The sequence below is a fragment of the Pongo abelii genome, chromosome 6 (genome assembly GCF_028885655.2).
Source record: "Pongo abelii isolate AG06213 chromosome 6, NHGRI_mPonAbe1-v2.0_pri, whole genome shotgun sequence".
In the NCBI taxonomy this organism is placed as follows: Eukaryota; Metazoa; Chordata; class Mammalia; order Primates; family Hominidae; genus Pongo; species Pongo abelii.
Window position 1 is genome coordinate 15,219,898 of NC_071991.2, and position 18,840 is coordinate 15,238,737.

Consider the following 18,840-nt stretch of genomic DNA (forward strand, 5'->3'; position numbering starts at 1 on the left):
CCTCGAGTCCCATGAGAGCAGGGATTTTGTCTTGTCCACCGCTCTATCCATAGCACTTGGAGTAGGGTCTCATACACAGTGGGTGCTCAATAAATGCTCAGCCACTTCAACTTCCTTTCTTTCTATACTTAGAAAACTATTTATTTATTCCATTTTCATTAGGTTATTCTATAAACCACATAAGTTGTTTTTTTTTTTTTTTTTTTGGAGACAGTCTTGGCTCACTGCAACCTCCGCCTCCTGGGTTCAAGCAATTCTTCTGTCTCAGCCTTCCCAGTAGCTGGGATTACAGGTGCCCACCACCACATCCAGCTAATTTTTGAATTTTTAGTAGAGATGGGGTTTCACCATGTTGGCCAGGCTGGTCTCGAACTCCTGACCTCAGGTGATCCACTCGCCTCAGCCTCTCAAAGTGCTGGGATTACAGGCCTGAGCCACCTTGCCCTGCCAGGAAATTGGTTTTAACCTCATTACTGATAAATCTACCAAACTCTAGTTTTCATTTTTCTTTCACAAGCATTTCCTTCAGCACAATTAAGACACTGGAACTTGGAACTGGTGGTTACCCAAGTAACTGAACACCACAAAATTCCGACGGGAAGACTTAGAGCCTTCTTTCTTGAAAATCAACTTTAACACATTTCTACAAAAGTATGAGGCTAGCGTGGCTAACAGCTGTCAGCTTATCTCTACTACTCATGGAAAAGGTAAATTACAACATCGATCTAACCTGTGCCTTGAAATGAACAGCATTAAAACCCTTGTTATTAGATTCCTCCATGAAAGCCAAAGAAGGGGGCCTACGAAGGCTCACAAACTGGAGATGGCCTCTGTATCTATATGGGAATGTCTACATCTCATCCCATAGGAGTCCAAGCGCGAAACCGGCTTAGTACTCTCCTGAGCCTGTTACCTTCTTTTATTTTCCTGGCCATCAAGGAATATTTGGTCTTCTTCCTCCACTGTCCTTTTCTTCTTCTTCTCTTTGAGGGCACTCAGTACAGTCTCCTTTGCACATGGGTCTGGGGCATTACTTGATGGTGAGGACAGCGTTGAGCTGATTATCTGCTCTGGTCTACAATGAAAGACAAGATTCTAGCTGTAAGATATTTTAATTCCCATGCCATATAGCACAGACTTCAGAAACAAGAAATCAAAAGCTAACCAACAGGCCAAAGTATAATTTATACACTCACAGCAGTTCCCGTTAGCAAGTAAAGCTACTTTTTCGTTAAGGGCAAAAAGTGAAAAACAAAAGAGTTTACTAGAATTTGGTATTTCTCATCAAATAAGCAGCTTCGTCCTTTCTTTTCTGCGTTGTAGTCATGTTGTCATAGGAACAACTGGAGAAGAATAAAGTGGACACGAAAAGGGAGAGTATTCTTCCAACGATAATACTCACATCGCAGAACGCGAAAATCTTCTGTCAGGAGGGGCGATCCTCACAGTCACTGGGCTACACACCATCCTGGAGTTGCGAGCGGACAGCACAGCCTTCTTGTGATAACCATTCCAGCACACTGTGGGAAGTACCCCCAGACAGGAATATTGGGCCTGATGGATCGGATAGCGTCTTCGAGGTGTTATTACAAACCGATTTGGTAAAGTCCCACAATCCCTGCAGAGAATGCGAGATAAATCATGGAACCAAAGCATAAAAGAATGTCAAAATTTTAGACGGTTAAAAACCCACCAGTTCAGACATTTTCCAAAGAACTTAAGTCTCTTTCTAAGCAACACAGAACACGGTGTTTTTATGGCAACTTTCCCCTATTCCATCTAAGGGCAGAGAGTGACAGCTGCTTAACAGCTGTCTCAACAATGGATTTCAACAATTTGAGAGGGAAAATCTAAATCTAGACTACATCTAGGCTGCACTAAAATTCGGGGAGTTTTTAGAACTGGAAAGAAGAGAATCGTTTTGGCAACACAACATCTCATTCCAAGAGTTAGAGGCCAGGAGACAGCTGGCACACACCAAGGTGTTAAGGAGGGCAAAACCACACACAATCCCCTTGGGACTTGATGAAAAAGCAAATCGGATCTAAAAGTCAAGTCCCCGATTTCAAGCCAGCCGAGCCAGAGGATGATCTGGGAAAATCAGCGCATCTTACCGTGGTGAAGGCCTCCTGGAGGGTCGGAGAAGAGGAGTGGGGAGAGAGGGGTAAACGTGGTGAACGCGATGGGTCGGCAGGGAGGGCAGTGGGGAGCGCGGCGCCGGGCGGGCGGGTGGGCGGCGGCCAGGCGTATCCTGCAGGTCCTGGCCCTCCGGAGCGGGGGCGGGCTGCGGCGGCCCAGGCTTGCCCAGGTAACTGCCCATGAGTAGCAGTTCGGCAGGGTCAGGTCCATCGAGCAGGGTCCGCGGCTCTAGGAGGTTTCCGTTGGCTGTAGACTTGGCCGGAGGCGAAGCGAACAGTGTTCGCCGATGTCGCGCCTTCCGAACGAAGGAGGACAACGGGCGCGAACCTCGGGGCTCGCGGCTCAGTCCCCACCAGGCCGCGGTAGCCCCTACGGCCAGCCAGGCCAGCGCAGCCGCAGCCGGCACGAGGTACAGTAGGAGGCCAACCAGCGACAGGCCCAGGAGCGCCGCCCCGGCTGGCCCGCCGCAGCGCCGGCCCCGGCCGTCCCTGACACTCGCTATGGGCCGCCGCCGCTCGCCTGCTCCAGCCGCCGCAGCCGCCGGAGACATCGCGGCTCCGCGCCGCGGAGGAGACTTAAATATCCCAGCGTGCACCGCGCCGCGCGTCGCGTCATCCCGCGCCCTCTACGTCATGCGCGCGCGACTCCGGGAGGCGCTACCGCCCGGCAGCGCCCGAGACCCAACTGGTTTGGAAAATGCCGCCTGCCTTTAACGCCTGTTTCTGACTCTTGAGATTTTTCCGCGTGGCTCCCAGCGCCACATCCATCCGGAGGCGATCCCGTGGAAGGATCGCGTCCAAGATAAAAGGGCCCGAGACCTATGCTTATGTAATTCCTAATCCGTGATTTTTCTGGGGGCTGAATTCCCCTCCAGCACAGCCTGTTACCAGGTACTTTTCACAAACGCTACTAGCGGTTGTGAGTCCCTCCCCCCCACCATTTCTATGTTACAGGTTGATAACGTGGGACGACTACCTACCAAATTTCACATCATGGCCCAGATATCGGGTGGATTTTGTGGCTCTGTGATCGACTTATACCTATGCTAAAGTTAACGGTCTGAGAAGGTAGATTAGTGGTTGCCTAGGGCTAGGGAGTGGGTTTGAGGGTGGGGAATAGAAAGTGACTGCTCATGGTTATAGGCTTTTTTGTAGCAGCATAAACATAGTTTAAAATTAGACTGTGGTGGCGATTGCACCACCCTATGATTTGCATGGTATGTGAATTATAACAATAAAGCTGTTTAAAAAGTCTGGTAGTCTGCCAATACACTTTGGTGTAGTTCAGTTTCCTCAGCCATTCATTCATTGATTTATTCATTCCATTGTTTATGTACATTAAAGAGATTAAGGGGGAAAATACAGGATCTCTGATCTTTAGAAACTGTTTAGTAAGGAAGATGTGTAGTAGAAGATTGCAATTCAGGCCGGGCACGGTGGCTCACGCCTGTAATCCCAGCACTTTGGGAGGCCGGGGTGGGCGGATCACAAGGTCAGGAGATCGAGACCATCCTGGCTAACATGGTGAAATCCCGTCTCTAATAAAAATACCAAAAAAAAAAAAAAAAATTAGCCAGGCGTGGCAGCGTGCGCCTGTAGTCCCAGCTACTCGGGAGGCTGAGGCAGGAGAATGGCGTGAACCCGGGAGGCGGAGGTTGCAGTGAGCCGAGATTGCGCCACTGCACTCCAACCTGGGCGACAGACCGAGACTCCGTCTCAAAAAAAGAAAAAAAATTGCAATTCAGTGTTATCAGTGTGATAACGGGGAAAAAAAATAAAGAGGCCAGGCGCGGTGGCTCATGCCTGAATCCCAGCACTTTGGAAGGCCGAGGTGGGCCGATCATCTGAGGTCAGGAGTTTGAGACCAGCCTGACCAATATGGTGAAACTCTGTCTCTACTAAAAATAAAAAATTAGCCGGGTATGGTGGCGCGTGTCTGTAGTCCCAGCTACTCGGGAGGCTGAGACAGGAGAATTGCTTGAACCCAGGAGGTGGAGGTTGCAGTGAGCCGAGATCGTGCCACTGCACACTCCAGCCTGGGCGACAGAGCAAGACTCCGTCTCAAAAAAAAAAAAAAAAAAAGAAAGAAGTTCTGATAAAGGGGAAGGAAGGCAGGGAAGTGCTCCTGGAGCTGAGAGGGCTGGCAGGTTCAAGGCAGATGAAGGAGCACTGTGCAGAAGTCCAGAGATGGAATTGTTCAGTATTGCTGGAGATTAGGGTGTTTGGGGGGATAGAAAAGTTGGAAAGGTATAGATGCCTCTGGGGCAACTCAGAGATGAGAAGAAAGTGCAGTTTGGGTTCCAGATCCTCCGCAACCTAGTCCCAAAGCAATTCTGCTTCTATTTAATATACTGCGATTTCACATAAGACTTAACTTGAAAAAAAAAAGGAGGGATTGGGGGGGAGCTGTGTTGCTTAAGAAAATAATCTCAGTATCAGTAGACTGGTGGGACAAAAGCCAGGCTGTCCTGGGTTGAACAGTGACTGGAAGGTGAAGAAATGGAGGCAGTGACTGCAGACTCCCTACTCAAGAAACCTGGGTAATAGGGGAAGAAGAAACATAGTACCGAGGTCAGTAGGGGCTCTTTAAATTATTGTATATGGCTGGAGTTAAGTGGAGGAGCTACACATAAAAGCCATCAGGGTACAGATGTCCTGAAACCAAGCAAGATGATTGAGAATTAATGTAAATAGAGAGATCCATAGCCTGAGCCCTCTGGGCACTCCTGTGTTTAGAGGTCAAGAGATGAATACACAAAGGGCACAAATCATTTAGGAAAATATAGATAAATATGACTACATTAAAAATTAGCACTTCTGGGCTGGGCGTGGTGGCTTACACATAATCTAGCACATTTGGAGGCCAAGGTGGGTGGATCGCTTTGAGCTCAGGAGTTCAAGACCAGCCTAGGCAACATGGTATAACCCAGTCTCTGATAAAAAAAACAAACAAACAAACAAAAATTTGCCTGGTGCCACGTGCCTGTAGTACCAACTACTCAGGAGGCTGAGGCTGGAGAATCGCTTGAACCCAGAAGGCAGAGGTTGCAGTGAGCCGAGATCGCACCACTGCACTCCAGCCTGGGCAACAGAGTGAGACTCTGTCCCCCCCAGAAAAGTTAATACTTCTATATGGGAAAAGACAAGATATGCATCTAAAAGACAAGCCAAGACTGGGAAAAACAACTCTAATACATATAATCAAAAGGGGATTAGTAAGTAGAATTTATAAAGAACTCCAAAGAATCAATAACAAAAAGATAACCCAATTTTTAAAAAGGACAATTGATATAAAAAAGCTATTGAATGGGAAACACAAATACCTAATATATACATATGTGCATATATGTACATACACATATACATTTAACCTCACTAGTAATCTAGGAAAGACTAAAGTAACAGGATTTTGCACTCATTTACACACTAGAAAAATTAACAAGATCAAGTCTTGGTATGGATGTGGAACAAACAGAACTCACGCCGTTATGGATATATGAAACAGCACAATTTGGAAAGCAATTTGGCAATATCTAGTAAAAAATAAGGGTGAAGAAGTATGTATCCTATAAACCCGCAATCCCATTCTGGGTAGATAAGTTACTGAAGCATTATTTGTATCACAGACAATTTGAACACACTTCATGGGTAATGTTTATCAACACAAGGATGGGCAAACTGGTATAATTCATATAATAAAATACTATAAAGCAGCTGAAAATTAATCTTTCCAGCTACAGGTTAGTCCTCCCACCATAAACAACTGTAGACATGGACAAAATGTATTGATTAATAAAGCTGTTAAAAAAATCTGGTAGTCTGCTGATCCAGACTTTGGTTTAACGCATGCTGTTGTGGATATATAAAACAGTACAACTTGGCAACTACTTTCAGGCAGAGGACAACAGGAAGCAAAAGACTGATCCCTAGGAGAAAGGAAACTTGCGGGATGAGACCCCAAGTCACCTAGTTCCTCTACCTGGGGATAATTTCCCAACTGCAGTGCTGAGAGCTGGAGTCTGAGCAGACTAGGGAGATCCCACTGGGCTGAGGAGGCAGAGATGAGGCTGACATGGCTGAAATGGCAGAGAAATGGGGCAGAAAAAAGAAACGAGGGCACTATGCAAACAGGGAGTTCTAGAAATCTATACATGAAACAAACCCACGGCTGAAGGCTGGAGTGATGGGTAATTTCAAGTGTCAACTTGAAGGGACCACGGAGTGCACAGATACTTGGTTGAACATTTATTTATGGGTGTGTCTATAAAGGCATTTCTGGATGAGGTAGTCTTCTCTTTATTTACTGATTTTTATTTTTTGAGATGGTGTGTCGCTCTTGTTGCCCAGGTTGGAGTGCAGTGGCGCGATCTTGGCTCACTGCAACCTCTGCCTCCCAGGTGCAAGCGATTCTGCCTGAGCCTCAGCAGAGTAGCTGGTATTACAGGCACCCACCACCACACCCGGCTACTTTTTTGTATTTTTAGTAGAGACTGAGTTTCACCATGTTGGCCAGGCTGGTCTCAAACTGCTGACCTCAGGTGATCTGCCCACCTCGGCCTCTCAAAGGCCTGCTAGGATTACAGGCATGAGCCACCATGCCCAGCCTCTTTATTTGTTTTGTAGAGATGGGGGCCACCACAAGTCAGACTGGAAAAACTCACAATTTATAGGGCTGTGTGTGGAGTACTCAAGCACCCCAGGAATGGGAAAGAATCAGTTTTAGATTGAGCATTGCTCTGGACCCACCTAATGAATCACAAAAACAAGACCTGGAAGGATCCAACTTTCCAATGATCTTAAATACATCCCAAAACAAAGCTCAAGAAAATGTATATAGGAATAAAAAATTGGCTGGGCGCAGTGGCTCATGCCTGTAATCCCAGCACTTTGGGAGGCCAAGGCAGGCGGATCATGAGGTCGGGAGATCGAGACCATCCTGGCTAACACGGTGAAACCCCGTCTCTACTAAAAATACAAAAAATCAGCCAGGCGTGGTGATGGTGACCGGTGCCTGTAGTCCCAGCTACTCGGGAGGCTGAGGCAGGAGAATGGCGTGAACCCAGGAGGTGGAGCTTGCAGTGAGCCAAGATTGCGCCACTCCACTCCAGCCTGGGTGACACAGCTAGACTCCAACTCAAAAAAAAAAAAAAAAAAAAGACCATTACTCAAACAAGGTAAAATTTCCAATGTGTGGCATCCTGACATCCTATTACTAGGCATATAAATAAGCAAGAAAACACAGCCCATAATAAGAACAACCAATCAATCCTTATTTTGATCCAAACTAACCCCAAACTGACACATATTAAAATAAGCAGAGAAAGACATTAACATTAATTTTAACTATATCCCATATGTTTACAAAGTTAAGACACGGAAAAATATTAGAAGAAATAATGGCCAAACATTTTCCAAACATAATGAAAAATATAAACCCATAGACCCGAAGCTCAACATCAAGTACAAGAAATACAAAGAAAACTGTAACAAGTCACATAATCAAATTGCTCAAAACCAATGATATAGATCAAATCCTGAAGGCAGCTGGGAAAACAGTACATGTTATTTACACAGGAACAAAGATAAGAATGATACCAAATTTCTTGTCAGAAATAGTGCAAGTGAGAAGACAGCAGTGCAACTTGATCTTTAAAGTGCTGAAGGAAAAAACTGAAAACCTAGAATTTTATGCCTGGTGAAAATATATTTCAGCAAAGTGCAATAAAGATATTTTCAGACACATAAAAGCTGGAAGACACTTTAAGGCTGAGGTGGGCAGATCGCTTGAGCCTCAGAGTTCGAGACCAGCCTGGGCAACATAGTGAGACCCTGCCTCTAAAAAAAATACAAAAATTAGCCAAGCATAGTGGCACACGCCTGGAGTTTCAGTTACTTGGGAGGCTGAGCTGGGAGGTTCGCTTGAGCCTGGGAGGTCGAGGCTCCAGTGAGCCATAATTGTGTCATTGCACTCCAGCCTGGGTGACAGAGCAAGACTGTGTCTCAAACAATAAATAAAAAGCTGAAAGAATTCATCACCAACAAACACTATAAGAAATGTTAAGGGATGTCTTTCAGGCAGAAGAAAAATACCAGATGGAAATCTGGATCTACACAAAGGAATGAAAGGAATGACAGGCATTGAAAACGGTAACTACGTGGCTAAATATATGTGCCTGTTTTTCCTTATTATTTAAATCTCTTTAAAATATAATTGAGGAGTGATATCAGCAAAAGGGCAGAGTAAGACAGCTCCAAGCTCCCATCACCCAACAGAAACATAAAAATAAAAAAAAAAAAAGGCCGGGCATGGTGGCTTACGCCTGTAATCCCAGCACTTTGGGAGGCTGAGGCGGGTGAATCACCTGAGGTCAGGAGTTCGAGATCAGACTGACCAACATGGTGAAACCCCACCTCTACTAAAAATAAAAAATTAGCCCAGCACTTTGGGAGGCCGAGGCGGGCAGATCACGAGGTCAGGAGATCGAGACCATCCTGGTTAACACAGTGAAACCCTGTCTCTACTAAAAAAATACAAAAAATTAGCCAGGTGTGGTGGCGGGCGCCTGTAGTCCCAGCTATGCAGGAGGCTGAGGCAGGAGAATGGCGTGAACCTGGGAGGCGGAGCTTGCAGTGAGCAGAGGTGCGCCACTGCACTCCAGCCTAGGCAATAGAGCGAGACTCCATCTCAAAAAAAAAAAAAGAAAAAAGAAAATTAGCCAAGTGTGGTGGGCACATGCCTGTAATCCCAGCTACTTGGGAGGCTGAGGCAGGAGAATTGCTTGAACCAGGGAGGCGGAGGTTGCAGTGAGCTGAGATGGTGCCACTGCACTCCAGCCTGGGCAACAAGAGCGAAACTCCATCTCAAAAAACAAAACAAAACAAAAGCAGTAATTGTTAGAAACAACTTTGTCAGAACTCTGAAAAACAGCCAAAGCTTTACAACAACCAAATGAATGCTGAATCAAGAAAAAGGCAACTTAAAAAGGAAAGGTAGAAAACCTTTGTGGCAATATTTTCTAAGAGACAGGATCTTGCTCTGTTGCCCAGGCTGGAGTGCAGCGGCGTGATCGTGGCTCACTCTACCCTTGAACTCCAGGGCTCAAGTGATTCTCTCACCTCAGCCTTCCAAGCAGCTGGGACTGCAGGCGTGAGCCACCGCACCTGGCTTCTACGGGAGTCTTGAAGACAGAAGGCTGCATTCCCAGTGTGGGGCCTCTTGGCATTCCACAGGGACAGGGCAGACCTTACCTTCAAATTACTGGTAAATCTGCTATCGCACATCTGAGGGCTACTGAGGGAATGATGTAGACGCCTGTCTATCTGCTGAAGTTAGAACTCACTGAGGCTGGAAAAGTGGTGAGCATTGCTCAAAAACATTGCACGGCAAACCATCTACACAGGACTGGGGCAAAACCTGACAGTTGAGACTCACAACACTCCATTGTTCTCTCGTTTTTTTTTTTTTTTTGAGACTGAGTCTCACTCTGTCACCCAGGCTGGAGTGCAGTGGTGAGATCTCAGCTCACTGCAACCTCCACCTCCTGGGTTCAAGGGATTCTCCTGCCTCAGTCCCCCAAGTAGCTGGGACTACAGGGGCCCACCACCACGCCTGGCTAATTTTTGTATTTTTAGTAGAGATGGGGTTTCACCATGTTGGCCAGGATGGTCTTGAACTCTTGACCTCAAGTGATCTGCCCACCTCGGCCTCCCAAAGTGCTGGGATTACAGGCGTGAGCCACCGCACCCAGCCTCCACTGTTCTTTTTTTTTGTTTTTTTAGTGTGGCCATTCTTGCACTGCTACAACACTCTACTGTTATGCACTTGATTGTGCTCCCCAAATGCATATGGTGAACCCTTAACCCACATGACCTACCTGGAGATAGGTCCTTTAAAGAGGTAATTAAGGTTAAATGAGATCAGAAGGGTGGGACCCTAAGCCAGTATGACTGGTGTCCTTAAAGAACAGGAAGAAATGCCAGGGATGGCTGGGCATGGTGGCTCATGCCTGTAATCCCAGCACTTTGGGAGGCTGAGGCAGGTGGATCACCTGAAGTCAGGAGTTCGAGACCAGCCTGGCCAACATGGCAAAACCCCGTCTCTACTAAAAATACAAAAATTAGCCGGGCATGGTGGTGGGTGCCTGTAATCCCAGCTACTAGGGAGGCTGAGGCAGGAGAATCGCTTGAACCCGGGAGGTGGAGGTTGCAGTGAGCCGAGATCGCGCCACTACACTCCAGCCTGGAGACAGAGCAAGACTCCATCTCAAAAAAACACAAAAGAAACAAGCAGAAATGCCAGAGATGTGCGGAGAAAAGGTCACATGAGGACACAGCAAGAAGGCAGCTATCTGCAAGCCAACGAGAGAAGACTCTGAAGAAGTCAGCCCTGCTGGTGTGGGCGGCAAGCCATCCAGGTGCCGAGGCAAGAGACCAAGGGCACGAGCTGTTCAGTATAATAAAATATATAAAACAACAAGAGTTATACTAGATCTCGAGCACAGACATGATTATATATGAATATCATTAATCATTAGTTTGTAGCAATTACTCTTTATTCCAATATTATAATAATCCTCGCTCTACAATCATAACCTAGGAAAAACCAGGCCATACAGAGATAGGAGCTGAGGGGACACAGTGAGAAGTGACCAGAAGACAAGAGTGCGAGCCTTCTGTTATGCCCAGACAGGGCCACCAGAAGGGCTCCTTGGTCTAGCGGTGACGCCAGCGTCTGGGAAGACGCCCGTTGCCAGGCAGACCGTGGTCTAGCAGTAGTGAGAAGTGTAAAGGAAAAACACCGGCTACTTAGCAGACCGGGAAAGGGAGTCTCCCTTTCCCCGGGGGAGTTTAGAGAAGACTCTGCTCTTCCACCTCTTGTGGAGGGCCTGACATTAGTCAGGCTTGCCCGCAGTTATCCGGAGGCCTAACCGTCTCCCTGTGATGCTGCACTTCAGTGGTCACACTCCTAGTCCGCCTTTCATGTTCCATCCTGTACACCTGGCTCTGCCTTCTAGATAGCAGTAGTAAATTAGTGAAAGTACTAGAAGTCTCTGATACGCAGAAATAATGGTGTAAGCTGTCTTTCTCTTTGTCTCCTCTCTCTCTGCCTCGGCTGCCAGGCAGGGAAGGGCCCCCTGTCTGGTGGACACGTGACCCACGTGACCTTACCTATCATTGGAGATGACTCACACTCTTTACCCTGCCCCTTTTGCTTTGTATCCAATAAATAACAGCGCAGCCAGACATTTGGGGCCACTACTGGTCTCCGTGCATTGGTGGTAGTGGTCCCCCGGGCCCAGCTGTCTTTTATCTCTTTGTCTTGTGTCTTTATTTCTACACTCTCTCGTCGCTGCACACAGTGAGAAGCCCACCGACCCTGTGGAGCTGGTCCCTGCAGCTGGCACCTTGATCTTTGACTTCTGGCCTCTAGAACTGTGAGAAAATAACTTCCAGCTGTTAAAGCCACATGGTCTGTGGCATTTCGTGATGGTAGTCCTAGCAAACTAATACAGACTTCCTAAATCCGAGAAGGAAAGCTGGGGAGAATTCCTCTGAGAAAGCAGGAATGCTGGGGAGAATTCCTCTGGGAAAGCAGGGCAGTCACAAGCACTCAGGTATTACACGGGCTTTGCCCAGGGCAGGATGCTCACTCAGAAACACCTGACAAAGACCTAAGCTTTCACCTTGGCCTGATTACGAGGGTAAGTGCAGGCCTAGCTAAGTGCTGAAGAAAAGCTGTGGTGCGAAGGCAAACTTCAAAGACTGGGAGAGGTGTTTTCTTCCATTTTTAGCTCCTAGTATTCAAGGACATCTCTATCAAAATGTGAGCTGAACACAAGCTAAAAGAATCAGAGACTTCAGTGACCACACGTGAAAATGATAAATCTTTGCAAAATAGTTTGGAAGTCACTAAATGTTATGTACTACTACAGCCTTCAATGATTAAAAACACTCACTCACAGACACATAGCAAACACAATGAGAAGAATCATCTAAATGCCAGAGTTACTACCTGCAATATTCAAATGTCCATGTTTCAATGACAATCACGAATCATGTCAAGACAAAGGAACGTATCTAAAATAACAAAATAAATTGATGATGGAAATCAGCCCTTAGGAAGCCCAGACGTTGGACTTAGCAGACAAAGACTTTTTAAAAACTCACATAAATCAGGAAGGACCTCTTCAAGGAGAACTACAAACGACTGCTCAAGGAAATAAGAGAGTACACAAACAAATGGAAACACATTCCATGCTCATAGATGGGAAGAATCAATGTTGTGAAAATGGCTATACTACCCAAAATAATTTACAGAGTCAATGCTATTTCCAGCAAGCTACCACTGACTTTCTTCGCAGAATTAGAAAAACTACTTTAAATTTCATATGGAACCAAAAACGAGTCTGTATAGCCAAGACAATACTAAGCAAAAAGAACAAAGCTGGAGGCATCACGCTACCTGACTTCAAACTATACTACAAGGCTACAGTAACCAAAACAGTATGGTACTGGTACCAAAACAGACCAATGGAACAGAATAGAGACCTCAGAAATAACACCACACATCTACAACCATCTGATCTTCGACAAACCTGACAAAAATAAGCAATGGGGAAAGGATTCTCTATTTAATGGTGCTGGGAAGACTGGCTAGCCATACACAGAAAACTGAAACTGGACCCTGTCCTTATACCTTATAAAAAACTAACTCAAGATGGATTAAAGACTTAAATGTAAAATCCAAAACCATAAAAATCCTAGAAGAAAACCTAGGCAATACCATTCAGGACATAGGCATGGGCAAAGACTTCATGACTAAAACACCAAACGCAATTGCAACAAAAGCCAAAATTGACAAATGGGATCTAATTAAACTAAAGAGCTTCTGTATAGCAGAAGAAACTAGCATGAGAGTGAACAGGCAACCTATAGAACGGGAGAAAATTTTTGCAATCTACCCATCTGACAAAGGTCAGGTCCAGATCTTGTAGATCCAGAAACTACAAGGAACTTAAACAAATTTACAAGGAAAAAACAAATAACCCCATCAAAAAGTGGGCAAAGGGCCAGGCATGGTGGTGGCTCACGCCTGTAATCCCAACACTCTGGGAGGCCAAGGTGGGTGGATCACCTGAGCTCAGGAGTTCAAGACTAAAAATACGAAAATTACTAAATTACTCTACTTAAAACACAAAAATTAGCCTGGCATGGTGGTGGGCACCTATAATCTCAGCTACTTGGGAGGCTGAGGCAGGAGAATCTCTTGAACCCAGGAGGCGGAGGTTGCAGTGAGCCTGGATCACGCCACTGCACTCCAGCCTGGGCAATACAGTGAGACTCTGTCTCAAAACACAAACAAAAAGCCTGGGCACAGTGGCTCATGCTTGTAATCCCAGTGCTTTGGGAGGCCAAGGCAGGCGGATCACCTGAGGTCAGGAGTTCAAGACCAGCCTGGCCAACATGGGGAAACCCTGTCTCTACTAAAAATACAAAAAATTTAGCCGGGTGTAGTGGTGCACACCTGTAATCCCAGCTACTAGGGAGGATGCGGCAGAAGAATCGCCTGAACCTGGGAGGTGGGAGGCGGAGGAGGAGCCGAGATCGTGCCACTGTCCTCCAGCCTAGGCGAGTGAGACTCGTCTCAAAAACAAACAAAAAGCAGTGCATGTTGGCTAGTTTGTTAATCACTATTAGTTAGTTATTAGCTCCGAATAGATGCCAGGTAATATGGTAGGCAGTGATGACATACTCATGACGCAGAGCTGGTCCCAATGCTAGAATGATCTTTGTTCCTGAGATCCAGGTTGCTGCTGCCACTAGAGGGCAGCCGAAGCTCATCTGTAATGGCACAGTAATGGTTAACCCCAACAATCTAACATTACCAGGGAAGAACTGTCCTGAAAGGCAAAGTACCAAGCTACCTAAAGTTTGTATTGATTCTCTCAAGACTGTTGCTAACAAAATGGTAAAATGGGTCAAGTTTGTGTTTGGAACCTCTAGCCTCTCATGTCTTCACCCTCTTCCCTGCAGAGGTGGAGGGAATAATACAGGTACCACCTGTAAGTAAAAAATGTGGCAGAAACAGTCAGTTGCATCTCTCACCAATAGGTGGGTCAGGGTGGGGAGGGAGAGGAGATTCCTGGAGAGGAATGGATCAAGCTGGGAAGCACAGAACTGCAGGCCAGAGACAACTCTGGAAGCAGAAACAGGTGTGTGCTTCCAGGCGCACAGACACCAACTGTGTGACACCCACACGAAAAGGAGAAACACACACCTTCTACTCACAAACTCATTATTGTCGGTGCACCTACTACCACCACCTGCTTTGTGCAACACAGGAAACACCAACAAACACTGAAGACAGTGTCAGGCCAGGCATGGTGGCTCACGCCTGTGCTCCCAGCACTTTGGGAGGCTGAGGTGGGAGGATCGCTTGAGGCCAGAAGTTCAAGACCATCCTCAGCAATACAGCGAGACCCTATCTCTACAGCGAGACCCTATCTCTACAAAAAGTTAAAAAAAAAAAAAAAGACACAGTCTCATTCCTTAATGAGTATAAAGAAGTCAAGTCTGTTTCAGTTACTAATTGCACAAGAAACCAATCCAAAACATAGTGGCAAAAAACAATCATTATCATCACGGATTCTGTGATTCCAACAGCCCTGGCTTGTCTCTGGTCTGCGACATGTGGGGCCTCAGCTGGGAAGACGTGGAAGCTAAGTGTGATCAATGGGAGGGGGCTGGAATCATTTAGAGGCATCTTCATTCACAAAACCAGGAGCTGATACTGGCTGTCAGCCAGGACTTCAACTGACCTATGTGGAACCTGTCCATGTGGCCTCTCCTTGCAGTCTCCCCATTTGGGCTGGTTTGGGCTTCATCACAGTCCGGCAGCTTACTTCTAAGGGCAAGCATTCCACAACAACACAGCAGAAGGGCATGACATTTTTACAGTGCAGCCAGGCTATCTCATAGCGTTGCTTCTGTCCTACTTTATTTATTGGTCAGGGCAATCACAAAGATGTGCATAGGCTCAAAGAAAAGAGACATATCCCCGACCACGCGATGGAAGAAGTGACAAGGTCATGTTACGAGAGGAGCGTGTGGGATGGGAGATAGGGCTGTGGCCACCTGCAGAAAACAGCATCTGCCACAGGCTGTCATGGTAGCGCAGGATGGGGATTTAGCCTAGCTGAGGGGCCAGTCAGCAAAGGCCTCTGGGAGGAAGTGAGATCTTTGGCTGAGGATGTAAGGGGCTAAAAGGAGACTGAGGAAGAGTTTCAGGGAGAGGAATCAATGAGACTAGAGTCCAGAGAGGCTGGTGAGTCGAATGGTTTGCTTCAGTATGATGACAATACAGAGGGGCAAAGAGACTGGTGCAGGAGGAGAGAGAAGGTGCCATGTGCTCTGGGTCGTGCCTTCTATGCCAGACTCCCTTAGAAGAGGAGCAGCCTCCAGTCAGCGGTGTCCCAGGAACACAGAGGCTGGACAGGACAACGGCAGCCAATCCCTGCTCCCAAACTGGTGACAGTGGGGAAAAGCTGCATGGTCTAGATCCACCCTGCTCCCTGGCCCCAGTATAGAAGATCAAATTCAATCTGCCCAATCTTATCCAGATAAAGTAAAGGAAGACTGGAAAAAAGAACTAATCCATGGCTCCATCTGCCCATGACTTTCTCTGCTGATGCCGGAGGCAGCTATGGATAAAGAGATGGCACATGGCATGTCCCGATGCAGCGGAGGTGGGGAGACGCCACAACTCCACAGGAAAAGAGTGAAGTTGCTGCCACCTGGGCATCCGCTATTCTCTGCTCTTCTGCCTCATCCTCAATTCAGACTATGATGGAGCTGATTTTCTCCCATTTTATACCTTGGATTGAATGGTCTTGAGCTGCTGGTCTTGTCTCCAGAGTCACATCCAAGAGGTTTATCTTTCAAATAAATGCTGTGTATCAATGTACAGTATATATAATTAATGCATGATATCAGACTAAATTATAGATAAGACAAGAGATGAAATTAGAGTTAAGGAGGGACCCTATGATGAAGAGCCTTGTAAATCAGGGAGAGTCTGGCTCATGTGCTTCTCCAGACACAATTTCAACACGGCTGTAGGCATGTACCACTGATGACGCGGACACTGAATTACCCGCTGCTGGTCTGTGGCTCTCAAGTTTTGCTCATTCTGCTTCCGCGGGAAATGCCTTGACTCACCTTGGGAAAACCCACTTAGATCTTGTTTTGAAACGGAGTCTTGCTCTGTCGCCAGGCTGGAGTACAGTGGCGTGATCTCAGCTCACTGAAACCTCTGCCTCCTGGGTTCAAGCAATTCCTCTGCCTCAGCCTCCCAAGTAGCTGGGACTACAGGCATGCACCACCATGCCCGGCTAATTTTGTGTGTGCATTTTAGTAGAGACAGGGTTTCACCATGTTGGCCAGGATGGTCTCGATCTCCTGACTTCATGATCTGCCTGCTTCGGCCTCCCAAAGTGCTAGGGTTACAGGTGTGAGCCACCACGCCTGGCTGGAAAACCCACTTATCTTTTAAGATTCAGCCCAACTGTCACCACCTCTGGGAACCTGTCCTCAGTCCCAAACATACGGCCACCCTCCCTTTGGGGTCCCCTCTCTCCCGTGTCTCTTTTCATTACATTCCTATCAGTTTACTGCACTGTGCTGCGTGTCTATTTCTCCCACTCTGGCCTGTGGGCTCTTTGAAGACATGGGCTGTATCTCGCCTATCTTTTGATCCCTCACATAGGATATGGTGCATGGCGAGCACTCACTAAAGGTGTGCAGAGTACTGCATGAAGAAAAACTTCATCCAGGCCAAGCACAGTGGCTCACGCCTGTACTCCCAGCACTTTGGGAGGCCAAAGAGGGAGGACTGCTTGAGCCCAGGAGTTCAAGACTAGCCTGGGGAACATAGCAGAGATCTCGTCTGTACTAAAACAACAACAACAACTAGCTGGGCATGGTGGCGTGAACCTGTAGTCCCAGCTACTCAGGAGGCTGAGGCAGGAGGATCCCTGGAACCCAGGAAGTCAACGCTGCAGTGAGCTATGATCACTCCACTGCACTCCAGCCTTGGTGAGAGTGCAACCCTGCCTCTTAAAAAAAAAGAAAGCTCATTTATAAACAGAAGTGAACAGGAATCTGACTCTTGTACTTTGGTGGGAGTTTGGGTTATCTTTTACCTGAGGCTGAGGCTATGCCAAAACTGAGGGCTATAACAACCAGCACCATGTACCGAGTGCTGCTTCTGTGCCACAGGCTCTCCTACATGCTTGACACGCATCCGTCTATTTCATCCTCCCAATAATCCTACTCCATGTCCAGCAAGGAGGGAAAAGGCTGAGGCGAGTCACATGGAGAACAGGGCCCCAGTGAACAGACGAAATGAGGAAGAAGATCTGGAGAGGTCGCATGAGCCGGAGTGCAAAGGCACAGTGGCTGCGGTGCAGGCTCTTTAGCAAGGTGCTTCGGGCTGGAGATGCGGTTTTACTGCCTGTTGCGAGACGGGACATGAGACACAATCAACATGCAAATGGGTAGGATGTTTCATCACACGGAAGCAAAATGTATTGCTGCTAAAATCAGAAGTAACACCCTGAAGGTTATCAAGACAACAATTTTCAATGCCAAATGTTGTTTCCAGTTCCATAGGAGATGGAGTAAGCACACCCATTATATTTCTCTTCTAATTACAACTAAAACCCCTGTTCAAAATACATGAAGCAGCTGGGCACGGTGGCTCATGCCTGTAATCCCAGCACTCTGGGAGGCTGAGGCAGGCGGATCACCTGAGGTCAGGAGTTTGAGACCAGCCCGGCCAAAATGGTGAAACTCCATCTCTATTAATAACACAAACATGAGCTGGGCGTGGTGGCGAGCGCCAGTAACCCCAGCTACCTGGGAGGCGGCGGCAGGAGAACTGCTTGAACCCAGGAGGTGGAGACTGCAGTGAGCTAAGATCGCGCTACTGTACTCCAACCTGGGTGACATAGCCAGACTATCGCAATTAAAAATAAATAAATACACGAAGCAATGATCCAATTAATCAAACCAACAAATTCAGGAAAGGTAGAGAAGAGAAGGGCTGACCCAGTGGTGAGTTCCCAGGGTGGCTTGATGGTTTGTTCTTTGGCCTCCTACATACTCTGTCTTATTAGTTAGAGCAGAGTCTACAACCAGGAAATCCCAGTGCCCCCTCCAGCCCCCGCCCCCCGCAAAAGGAGCCTCATCTTTCGAGCCAAATGACAGTGAAGAGGGCGGCCCTGTGGGACAGTGCCCTTTTGACTACACACACCCTACTCTAGGACAACAGCCTGAAAAAAGCTGCACCTTCCCCTGCCCCAGATACTGTAGAGATTCTGGAACAAAGACCTGTTGACCCTCCCCACCTTGGGCCAACACAAGCAGAGGTGGAATCTCTCCCCTCTCCACCAAGCACTGGAAAGACTGTGTGGAAGGGCCCTGTTGACTATCCACAACCTGCACAAGATTGAATCACAGTAAGAAGGTGGCACCCCATCCTCTCTCAAAGACAGTGAGGAGCTGGAAGAAAGGATTCTCCAACCCATTTCCCGTTCCCCGTCCCACCCGCTGCAGAATATTCCTCTCTAATCCTAATATAACGTTGTGTACATTTCTGTTACATTCGGATTAAAGACAAGTTTTGTTTAATAATAACTCCAAG

The 18,840-nt window shown here is 47.1% G+C and overlaps 1 protein-coding gene, 1 long non-coding RNA gene and 1 pseudogene across 2 annotated transcripts in view; 1 reads left to right on the forward strand and 2 right to left on the reverse strand.

Annotated features, from left to right (window-relative positions):
- Positions 1–3,387, reverse strand: part of POM121 (POM121 transmembrane nucleoporin) — a 23,947-nt gene extending 20,560 nt beyond the window's left edge. Inside the window, exons 1-3 of the mRNA XM_024249515.2 lie at positions 2,115–3,387; positions 1,403–1,618; positions 914–1,075 (exon numbers count right to left, since the gene is read on the reverse strand). Of these exons, the coding sequence (XP_024105283.2) occupies positions 914–1,075; positions 1,403–1,618; positions 2,115–2,689 (953 nt within the window). The 5' untranslated portion in view covers positions 2,690–3,387. The remainder of the gene's footprint in view (positions 1–913; positions 1,076–1,402; positions 1,619–2,114) is intronic.
- Positions 522–2,019, forward strand: LOC134761750 (uncharacterized). The gene is made up of 2 exons (XR_010140826.1): positions 522–707; positions 1,324–2,019. It is a non-coding gene; the product is annotated as an uncharacterized LOC134761750 (long non-coding RNA).
- LOC100443147 (uncharacterized) overlaps positions 2,889–18,840 on the reverse strand; it is a 47,176-nt pseudogene continuing 31,224 nt past the window's right edge.